At 29.5% G+C, this 12,248-nt stretch overlaps 1 protein-coding gene across 1 annotated transcript in view; it reads right to left on the bottom strand.

The window, feature by feature from the left end:
• The window catches only part of LOC107437649 (uncharacterized), a gene marked incomplete at its 5' end in the record, with an annotated part of 38,718 nt that extends 30,667 nt beyond the window's left edge, over positions 1 to 8,051 (bottom strand). The window contains 3 exon segments of the mRNA XM_016049739.3: positions 4,113 to 4,696; positions 6,749 to 6,803; positions 7,911 to 8,051. Of these exon segments, the coding sequence (XP_015905225.1) occupies positions 4,113 to 4,696; positions 6,749 to 6,803; positions 7,911 to 8,051 (780 nt within the window).
• Positions 8,052 to 12,248: the final 4,197 nt, after the last annotated feature.

The raw sequence follows: 12,248 nt of genomic DNA, 5'->3' as shown, positions 1-12,248 counted from the left end.
CTCAGAATTGGGTGCCTGTTCAATATCGATTATAAAAATAAAATCTTTGAGTTGAAAGAGCGTGAACTTTGATTATAAATTAATTTGATACTTATTTTGGGCGATTGTTTAACAAACCATACTTGCATTTAATATTTTGTCCTAATATGCTAATATAATATAATAGAAATTCAGGACAAGACAGAAAAGGGATAAGGTATTACTATTTATTGCTCATCTACAATTTCTGAACAATATAAGCAATGATAATTTTTACACACTTTCAAAAAGAAAAAAATTTCAGTATGATTTTTTTCATAATTTCAATAAAATAATTTTCCAGAACAGAAACTTATAAAAAAAAACTCCTTGTTAAACCGAAGTGTTAAACAATATTGTTTTATAGCTTTTTAACACTAATACCTACACTTATTTAGCTTTTTATCACTAACACACATTTCGGATCTTGTTAAATCATGGCTCACAACAAGCATGCTTCATTTTATTTTTACAATATTAATTAATGAAAGCAGTTATGAGAATTAGCTATTGAACTAAATGTATAAACTAATATGTATAAAGTTCGAATTATAATAGAATATAACTAAATAGGGGGCGGTGATATTCAAGTAAAATTCAAAGATATTCAATTGGTTTCTTAAATATCTACTTTATACATGATATCTTTTAATAGGTATAAATACACGTTTTTGAAAAATCTGAAGTTAAGAAAGGAAAGTTAGAGAAAAGAGTTTAATGAGAAAAAGAAAGAGGGAAGAAATTTATTGAAAAGTGGTTTTTTCATGGAAGATATTCATAGACAAGTTTCATAGGCTAGCTCATAAGAAATTTCTATTTCTCCAAACTGTCACGATATTAGCAATTTTGAAATGAGGAAAAAGAGAAGAAATTTAGTGCAAAGCGTTTATTTTCTATTATGAAAATATCAAGTTCCTAAGAAATTCATATTTCCTCACAATACCATAAAATTAGCAACGGAAACAGATGAGGAAATTTGTTGAAGAAAAGTATTTTTATCATCACTAAAATATCAAGTTAATAGGAAATTCATTTTCTTTGTGAAATTATAAAATTACAGCAGAACCTCCAAAATCCAGACTTTTTTTCAACTTGTGAAACTTTGATTTAAAATTAGAGTTATGAAGCAGAAATTTATATAACACTGCATTAAAAATTTTTGACTACATTAAACAATAACACTGCATTAAAATAATAACACTGCATTAAAATAATAACACTGCATTAAAAAAATTTTGACTTTGAAGATCTGAAAAACTGTATTCTCTTATTATTGTAACTCTTGAAAAAGCAATGAACAAACCTGCATGAATTTATGATGAAATCGTCCTAATTGAGCATGACAACCCAATGTAATTATTGTAATACTACTGTATTATTAAAAACATTGGGATTTAAAAAAGTTCAAAGTGATTTCCGGCAAAATATGACAACATAAACTTATTGTGAAATCTTCACAAATGTAGTGCCTCGTCGAGAAGAAATTCAAATGTGTGATTCAAAATACACATGCTGTGGTTATGTTTTATGAATATTTGGATTTTAAAAACAAAATGGAGATCCATAATAGTAAAGCTAAATAAATAACAAAAAAACTACGCAAATTTAGGGCGAAATCAAACAAGTCAAATAGCAGTTATTTAAACAGATAATTCAGAATTTTTGTGTATTCTTTTAAAAACACTCATGTTTTAAAAACAACCTAGAAATGCTGTGTAAAAATTGCTGGGAAAAAACGATTAACAAAGCTAATAAATTTACTAAAAAATCTTCAAAATTCGAGAACTTAAAAAAAAATGAATAAGATTACTTAAGAGAGTATATCAATATTCAAGGGGTCATAGTCATGTATTAAAATATCAAAATTTTAAAAAGCCATGGCAAAATTTACAAAATAATTGCTGAAAAAAAGATCAAATGAACATGTGGGTGTGTCACGCCTATTTCTTTATAATTTTGGGCATGTAACTTTGACTTCTCTTTTAATTAACCTAACATCCAGAATTTTACAACATCTGGACTTAATAAACCTCCGAGCAGGCCAGATTTTCGTGGTCATACTGTCGCAAGTTTGAAATAAGAAAAGAAACAGAAGAAATAGAGTGAAAAGAGATATTTTTTACGATCGGACTAGAAAATACATAAGAAATTAAAAAATTTGCTCATGAAATGTTAAAAAGTGAGACTTAAAAATCTGTATAAGAGTAGACCACATGTTCCCAACCCTTTTCTAAATCAATGCTTACATTTTCAGGTCAAAAATTTTCAATACTACCTTATAAGAAAATTTTTAAAAAACGATAATAAAAAAATTACGAGAAAAAAGTTTTTGTTCCATTTTAATTTTCATTTGCTTCTGGAAGTTGTTTAAAATATGCATAATGACTGCTAGAAACATTTTTTATACTAATTTTGATGCAAATAGCTCATTTGTAAAAGTTGTAAATATCTGCATAAAAATAAATTCTTCATATCATTTTTCAGTTTAAATCAAGTACTTGATAAAATAGATTTCTTATACAGTATAACTTGATTTCTTGTACAGTATAAAAAGTAGGAAATAGGCAATATCATTTATGAATCTAAACAACCTAACAAAAGTGAAGAAACATATTTCAAAATCTAATCAGAGAGTTATGTTTAATAAGTTAACAATAGGATATCCATGGTCACTAGCACTTATTAATATATCTTTGAATTATTATATCTTTGAGTTAAAAGGGGGAAAAAGGTAAGGAAAAAATTAAATACTTTAAAGTTCTCAAATGAAAAGTTTCTGACTTTTCTTTAAAAAAAAAATTGCACGTTTAATTAAATTAAAGAATAACAGTCTCTTAAATAAAATTCTGAGGAGCCACAAGAACAAAAGAAAAATTTCAACTAAAATCATTGCACATAAAATCATGGCACAGTGGTACAGCTCAGCATTAAAATCATGAAGCGGGTATTGCAGAATTTTTTTTGTCAGGGTTAAAAAGGTATTTCTGCCCCCCCCCCCAAAAAATAGTTATTTTTATTTACAGTCTCAAAAAAAAATCATTTTCCCCCTTCAAAGAACTCAAATTCCACATTTTTAAAAATATTTTACAATATCATTTGAATCTGCATTTTGCCCCGCTTATAGTATCATTTGCCTCATGATGGCTAAAACAAAAATAGACTTACAGACAGCAGTAGACTTATACACTTGATACACCAGAAATTTGCTAACATGTAATAAAAAATTAGGGATTGACTTAAATAACAGGTCGACTTATACACCAAGAAGCATATTTAATAATTTAATGTTTGTTAGAACTCTCTAGAAATAAATAGTTTTCTTGGCACCCCCTTACATGTCTTCATAACTCATTGGGAGAGGGGAAATAACAATCATATTGGGAACCTAGGGTGTGAAGAGTTTTTATACATATTTGAAATATCTGAAAGTGCTGCATTTCACAATAATTATAGTGATAGCAATTCTAATGATTCTCCAAGGTGCATAGCCAGATTTTTTCATCAAAAAATAAGCACCTTTTAAGTACTTTTTAAGCACTCAAAAAATATTTTTAATCACTTTCCAAAAAAAAAAATCATAATTAGGATCTGTGTAGTAACAAAAATTATTTTTGTCTATCCTTTTAAAGTTCTTAATTTATAAACATAAAATCAATAAAATTCAAAAATATTTTCAAAAACTTTACATAATCATGATAAAATAACTAGTCTCTGATAAATATTGCAGAAAAAATCATGAATTTTTTGTAATTTATAACGACAATTGATATGGCAAAGAAAAAATCTCTTCCTAAAAGATAAAAAATTAAGCACTTTTTACAAGCACCAAATAAAAAAGCACCTTTAAGGGCTTTTAAAAAACGTACATCAAAAATAAGCACCTTTAAGCGCTTTATAATTTAGAACGACAATCGATACGGCAAAGAAAAAATCTCTTTTAAAAGATAAAAAATTCAGCACTTTTTACAAGCACCAAATAAAAAAAGCACATTTAAGGGCTTTTAAAAAACGTAAATCAAAAATAAGCACTTTTTAAAAATGCTACGCACCCTGTTCTCTTAAACTTGTTCAAAAGAGTGAGAAATTCTTCTTACTTTGCAATGAAACTGACCAAATGCTGTTGTAATTCCAGGGTTATACTTATATTCTTCTTCCTTTTTCACAGGTAAAAACTTTTTGCGATAATTTGGTGATCGACCTTCATCAGAACTATCTGAATGTTTCTTACGACGATGTTTGGATCGACCTTCATCAGAACTATCTGAATACTTCTTTCGACGATGTTTGTATCGACCTTCATCCGGACTGGCTGAATACTTCTTACGATGACGTCTGAATCGATCTTCATCGGGACTTTTTGAATACTTCTTACGACTAGATTTAGATCGATCTTCCGGAGAATCAGTAACATTTTTCTTACCCTGGCCTTTAGATCGATAATCATCAGGTTTTTTGTGACGTAAATCTTCCTTATCCTCGCCTGAATCAGAGTCAGAGTAATCTACTACAGGCCACTTCTTTGATTTTGGAGGGCTTTGTTTGGTAATCTTTAATTTATTACTCTTTGATTTTGAAGAGTCTTCAGTGTCAGACAATTTCTCTTCTTTGATTTTTTTAACACTAGTGGATATGGGAAGAATTATAACGCTTTGCTGTGAAGAAGCTTTAGAAGAAATACCTATGAGGGAAAAAAAATCAAGTTTAACAAGTATAAAATGGACCCTCTTAAAGCTTTTACAAAAAAATGGTACTTATACGTTTGGGGGTACGTAAAAACTCGCCAAATTATTATTTGTGCCAGTTGTGCTCAATTCATAGGGGCTAATAAGCACTACTGGTAATAGCTACTGTGGTAATAGATACTTAATGTACTTTTTAAAGCAAAAAATTTGTAAAACTGTGATGTACTTAACAGAACTAATCCAACTAGAATTTTCAACATAAATTGTTTTTTCAGTTTGTTCATAATTTTGATTTCATTATTTGGGAATTTATACATGATTCAGTATTTAATTTAACCCAAATTTCATAAACATTCGTCCCACAGAAATCAAAAGATGTAAACACTTGTTAAGTACTTTCCTAGATTGTTAGATGAATGTTTATGAACAGTGTATCACTTATGCATGTTTATGAATCTAGGATAACTAACAAAAGTACTTTTTTTTTTCGAAGTTTCAACTTTTTAAAGAAAATTAATCATCATATTAAAAAAATAGTAATAATTTAATTTAAGATAGTTGCTTACATGTGACAACATCTGTAAGACATCTGCAAATATGAAATGATTTCCTGCAGAACAGTCAATACAATCGACTAACATAGATATGTGATTTAGGTACTGCGGTGAAAGGTTTTTTACAGCTCCCAAAAAGGACAAGTACCATAATATTTTTTAATACAGTAGGGAACCGATTATCCGGAACGATCGGGACCATCACTATTCCGGATAACTGATTTTTCCGGTTTTCTGAATCGCTACAAAAAGCCTTTTTTTTTTATTGTTAAACCCAACTAAAAAAAAAAAAAATTTAGAAATAATCTTTAAAAAAAGAAAAAACGATGAAGTAATACACTAATGATCATTTCCAAAATGATGGTAAGGTAAACATCTTTCAAAAAAGAAAGAAAAATCCTAAAATCTTATGAGGAAAAAAACATTTTTTTTTGAATGGCGGGAAAATTTATCGAATTTCATTCCGGTTTTTTGGTTTTCCGGTTTTCTGATTTCCGGATAACGGGTCCTGTACTGTAATTAAAATAACCACAACACTTCTAAAAGAAATAGCAATTGGTGATTAAGTATATAGTAGAATAATATAATAAATATTACAGTAAACATCAACATATTTTGAAACAAATACAATTGAAAAACATATTTCCAGTACAATATAGAACATTGACTATACAATATTGTACTGGAAATCTGTTCCGAAGTACAATTGTAACAACTTGTACAAATTTGAAGCAAAATTTCCATAATCAATTTGATTTTGGATTGAAAATCAAAATATTATATATTGCATTCAATAGTATATGCAATAAATGATAAGATCACTACTTTATTAGAGTTCATTATAATCATTATTATTTTCAGAAGAAACACAGCTGCTAGGAAAAATTTGAACTTAAGTGGTAAAATTATATTATTTTTGTTATAATTTTTATTTATTTCATTTGTTATAAATTTGAAATCAATTAAATAAAAAAAATTTAAGATACAAAAGAAATTCTTTGAATGCTGTAAAGAAGATTTCTCACTGGTAATTCTATAACCAGACAACGAAAAAAAAATATAAAGATGATTTTTACAATTTATGTTTTTAAGCTATCTTTTTAATAATACCTATTATACATTAATTTAAATTTTTCAATAATGTTACTTATTATATAATTATTTAATAATATCATTGTCATTTAATATTACTTTTACATACATTTTTTTTTATTATTATTATTTAAACAATCACTACTTACTTGTATGGAAAAAAAGGTGATATTTGCATAAAAAATATCATAATTAGCCTATTAAAAATAATTTTTTCTTCTTTTTATACTTTTTAATATGACAAAAAGTCGGATGTGGCATTAAAAAAAAAGTTTTTAAATAAAGGCATTTAAGCCAAAAAGGTAAACCTCAAAACTAGAATGATAATTACACAATACAGTATTTAAAACAAAAAAAAAATAGAAAAAGAAAATCAGTTAAATATATATTAAAATTACAAACTTTCATCAGAACTCAGTTCTGTTTCTTCGGAATCAGATGGAGTCACAAAGGCATACTAAAAAAATTTTAATTAGTACATTAATACACAAATATTTACAAAGGACATGAAAATTTCAACATTTTAAAAATAGGAAAAGCATTATTTGGTATCTGTAATGAAATTCAAATCCACCAAGAGCTAGTAAGCTTTAAATCTTTTTTTTATTTTTATGTATATTAGTACAAAAATACATAGCACATATCATAAAAACAATAATAACAATCCTTTAATTTCCTAAATAACAATAATAACAAGACCTTTTTATCCATATAATGGGTCTTTAACTTAAAGACAAATTAGCCAAAAAACAGGGTCTTTAACTTAAAGACAAATTAGCCAAAACACAAACTGTTTTTTTATACAAAAGCTTTCTTAGGCATCAGATTTTGTAGCAGATTACAAATATTAAAAAAAATGAAAAAATTTTTTTTGTTTTGGAAATAGGTAAAGAGTAATATTTATACAGAGTAGTATTTATTTTGATAGAATGAACGGGAAAAAAGCTGTATTTTCCTTAATCTAATGACATTAATCCACCGTGAAGGATTTAATAATAAATAAACAAATAATTGAAATTACTTTAGCTTTATTTATTGTTTAGACATATGCCTTTCAGTTTTCTGCAAAATTTTGTAGAGTTTCTCAACACTGATTCTTTTACTATTTTCTTTTCTTATTCACCCCATAAAGCACAGGTATTCAGCTAGTTAGAATAAGATTTCAAGCCTTTTGATTATTTTTTTTTAATTATTGTTCTTAAAGTGATTGATTCTATAAAAAATATTTGTCAGTGATTTGATTGTAGTAACTTGATTCCTTTTTGATAGTAAAAATAAACAACATTATGTAAATTTAAATGTAATAAAATGGTGCTGTTGTTCCAAAAAAAAAAAAAATATTTTATTCTTACTTTAAAGAGTGCCTAGTTTGTAATTTGCAAATTCTCTATGTATTTTGGAAATTACCCAGGTTATTTAATGAGAAATGAAACAATTTTTTCGCAATTTATGGATCACCTTAGAAAATCTGCACATCTAAATAATCTCTGTAGAATAACTGATTTCTACACTTAAGCAGCAACACATAGGTTTAAATTATAATAAAAATAACATGAAAGCTAACCTTATCAATTTCAGCAAGTATGTTTAGATACTGGCAGGGTGTACCAAGAGCTGTAAGATATATTGTTCGTTTTTCAACTCTACTAGCATCAAAATCATAACTATCTGAAGGTGGTGAAGCGTTGCCTTCAAAATCAGCCATCTAAAAAAAAAAAATTTTATGTAAAAAAGTAATGTAGAGCAGAATAAAAATAGTATTAATAAAACTCAATGACAGAGGAAAGATGTAATCTTCATGAATTGAAGATAATTTCTATGATATGATAAATTATTTGTGTCAATTAATTAACAAACAAAACATGCTTTTCTTCTACATACACACTTTTTTTAACAGATTAATGCCTCAAAATAGATTATAACCCCAAAACATAAGCATCAAATTTAAATGGATGGTACCAAAAGTAAAAGAATTACAGAAATTTGGTGAAAATCAGATTTGACATCTTAGTAACTATTCATTCTTGAAATCCTCATCACAATATAGAAATTGAATATTTTTCCAATAAGATTTTAAAATTTACCAAGCTAAACATACCCACACTTTAAAAAAAAGAAGAAGAAAGAACCCAAATTACAATGTTAAAAACAGTTCAGAATGAGAATTTAGGGACTGTTTGATTATAATACTCTTTAAACTCGAAATGATCCAGATCATCAAATATTAATTTTGTGATGCATAATAATTCATAATGGGAATTAGCTAGAAAAAGTTTTAGAACGTCTTATTTTTTATAATTTTTATTTCAACTAATCAAGGTTTTTTTTACTTATTATTATTTACTTTATGTTTGATCCTGTGTTGTCTAATTATTTCGGGGATATATTTCCATATTGAGTCCTTTTTATGACACGGAAACTATACTAGTAATAGAACAAAGATTCAAAAACACTTTTAAAATTTACTTTAAGTATTTAAGGAAAACTCTTCAGTTCACTAAAATAAATTTAAGACAGAATTTACTTCTAGATTAAAAAATGATTCATATTAATAGTCTTTATTTTTTATAACTAATAACAGTTAGTTACACCTCTAGTACTAAGTTATATGTAAATTTTGCAAAATGAAATGAGCATGGAGACTGGAGTGCCGCTTCAACATCCATGGAAACGAGTCTAAAAATAAACATTCCTGATAGGAAAGCTTTAAAAGTAAGCTTGACATCTCTGAAATTGATGGAATAAAAACGCTTTTAGTAGCCTATTTTGCTAAACTCGAATGCTCGCTTTCGGAAGTTCAACACTGAGAAGTCCCGCGGTGGACTGATAGTTAAGACACGATTCCCAGCAGATCATCGAAGTCAAGCATCACTGGCTGCGGTCAGTGTGCGGGTGGATGACCACTTGGATCAGTTTGCGTAGGGACCGAGGGTGTGCGGTATAGATCCTCGCTAAACTGTTCTACCGTAAAGTGCTCAACTTCGCGTGCAGGTCATCGGGCTACCGAAGCGGGGGTGCCATCCCCTCTGCGGAGGATCAAAATTGTGATGGCATGTCTTCGGATCATCCTTAGGGATGTTTCCCAGACCGTCGCCAATAGCCCATTGTTCAGCTCTAGTGCGACGTAAATGAACAAATCAAATCAGCACTGAGAATCGAGCACCTAGGACTCCGTGATAGAGATTGGCGAACAAAATGGGCTACAGGCAGAACTCTTTACCTATGGCAACACTTCGCATGCTTTCACCATTAGCGTATGGAGAGTCATAGAAGAAGGAAGTACGTTAGTTTCTGCCTTGATTTTCATATTCATTAAAATATTTTAAATTAGAAAACTATATGGAACTGAAAACTACATTAAACATACTTCTAAAAGAAAGCGCCAGGGAAATTTTCAAGAATTAAATACGAAAAAAAATAAGATAAGGAAAAATATCGAAGTGCATTCCTATACAACTGAAATGAGGAAGATAGGGAAAGGGAAGGGCTAAAGGCATGGAATCGGTCTTTCCCCTAGATGGCGTATCCGAGTGTTGCGATCACCTATAATTCAAACCTGTCAAATTGAAAACTCATCCTCCGCGTGTACCGACTTGCTTTCATAAAAAAATATCAAGTAACTTAGCTTTACATCGATGTTTTTTACTCGTCCATAAGAAAAGAAAAAAATATATTGGCGATTGCAACGCTCGAATACGCCTTTGGCCCTTCCCCTTCCTTATCTTCCTCTTTCCAGTTGTATAGGAATGCACTACGATATTTTTCCTTTTCTTAATAATTTTCGTATTTAATTGTTAAAAATTTCAATGACGCTTTCTTTTAGAAGTATGTTTAACGTTGTTTTCAGTTCCATATAGTTTCCCAACTTAAAATATTTTAATCTAATGAAAATTAAGAGAGAAACTAACGTATTTCCTTCTTCTATGACTCTCCACATTCTAATGGGGAAAGCATGCGATGTATTGCCATTGATAGAGAGTTCTGCTCTACACCACCTGCAGCCCATTTCAATCGCCAATATTTTAAACTGCGAAAAAAAAAATTTAAGATCATTTTATTGTTTTATTTAAAATGAACATATTCTCATTATAAGCACACCGAACAAAAAATTAGTAACCCTAAGGGAAATCATGAAAAACATCATTTAATAGCATGTAACACCGCCTCTGGATTCGATAACCACCTGGATTAGGTCAGAAAGTAAGTACACAAGGTTTTGTTGGTACGTCGAATCCAGTTTAAGCTAGTCGCTGAGGATTTGATCGTGCAAATCAACGGAATTGCGAGAATGATGATTTCGGAGTTTTACCCGTCGATTCAACTTATTGTCTAACAAATTTTCAATTGTGTTGAAGTCAGGTGATTTTGCAGGCCAGTCGAGATGTAATTGAGTGTCTGGGTGTTCATAAAACTAGTCACATATTCTTCCAGCCCGATGAACTTTGCCGTTGTCATTTCGAAAAGTAGGGATATCGACAACACACTTTTCATGAGAATGTTGACTGACAGGCAACATCTTATCATCCAGAATGTTCAAATAAAATGTTAGTTCGTGTAGTGACGAACTCAGAGAGGGAGCTCAATCCATAATAAGAAAAACGCCCTCAAAGCATGACAGACCCTCCTTCGGCTTGATCCTGACCTTGCACACAGTCAGGATGAAATGCTTCATCTGTTCTTTGCTGCACTCAGCGACGTGCGTCTTTTGAAAAAAAAAAAAAAAAACGTGATTCGTCAGAACATATATTCCGGCAGCCTGTGTGAGCAATGGCCTCTTACGAGATGTTCGACTCCAATTGTTCATTGTATGCAGCTCCCGTCTCAATGTTCTTGCACTAACAGGTTGGGATGGACCTTCATTAACTAATTGAAGCACTTCTTGTCGGCTTTGGAAGCCAACAGGAATTGCTAGGATGGCTTTCTAGCAATTGGAAGGATGAAAAATATTGAAGATTATTAGATTCTTATAACATCGATTTTTTTTCCCGACAAGTTTGAAATTTCTATTATTCTCAAGCAATAATTGCGATTTGTCTCTAGCTTACGTCCTTGGCGAGAGCCAGTCCTGTCACTAGTACGGTACACCACTGCACAGAGTAGTATACCCTTTAACTGTTTTTAGAGAAAATATTAACATTTAATGAAAAAAAAATTTTTATTTAAAAAAATTCTGTATTAAATATTAGAAAATCTTTAGATACGGATTTGCGCATAGTAAAAATATGAATTTAGTTAACGAAGAAATTTATTAATAATTATAACATACAATTAACCTAATGATTTTACATAGAATTTAATTACATATACATACCAATACAATTTAAGTCACAGATGCATAAATAACGAAAATTGAAAGAAAAAAAGTATAAAATACGTAGATCCAAGTTTCGGCAGCACAAAGCTGCTCATGTCACAACTGGAAGAATATTTGAAGAAAAATAGCTGCCACGTATGTCAGTGCCTCCATTTTAATTTATTTCTGAATTTTTCCCTTTTAATTTCAGGATGTTATTTCCTGGTACGAATTTTTCGGTTTTCCCTGTTGTGGTATCCCTAAGGTGTGTGTGTATATATATACACTGGTTATCATAAATTAAGGAAAATTCACAAAAATCGCGATAACTCAAGAAATTACACATGGAATTTTATGAAACTTACCCACAATATACAACACATAGTAAGGTATTAAACAACATAAAAAGAAATTATCAGACATTAATAGTAGTATAGAAATTAGCACATGTATAAAATAAACAAATTGGAAGTATCGGTTTGCAATAGAAAAAGTACCTTTAATATGGAATATGATTGCCTCTAGAAGCAATACAGCACAAACAGCGATGTGTGATGCTTTCAATTATGCGGTCTATCAGTTCAATAGGAAGTGAGAGCCATTGCTCTT

The sequence above is a fragment of the Parasteatoda tepidariorum genome, chromosome 6 (assembly GCF_043381705.1).
Source record: "Parasteatoda tepidariorum isolate YZ-2023 chromosome 6, CAS_Ptep_4.0, whole genome shotgun sequence".
Taxonomy (NCBI): domain Eukaryota; kingdom Metazoa; phylum Arthropoda; class Arachnida; order Araneae; family Theridiidae; genus Parasteatoda; species Parasteatoda tepidariorum.
The sequence above is the reverse complement of the archived record's forward strand: the minus strand, read 5'-3'. Positions and strand labels throughout refer to the sequence as shown.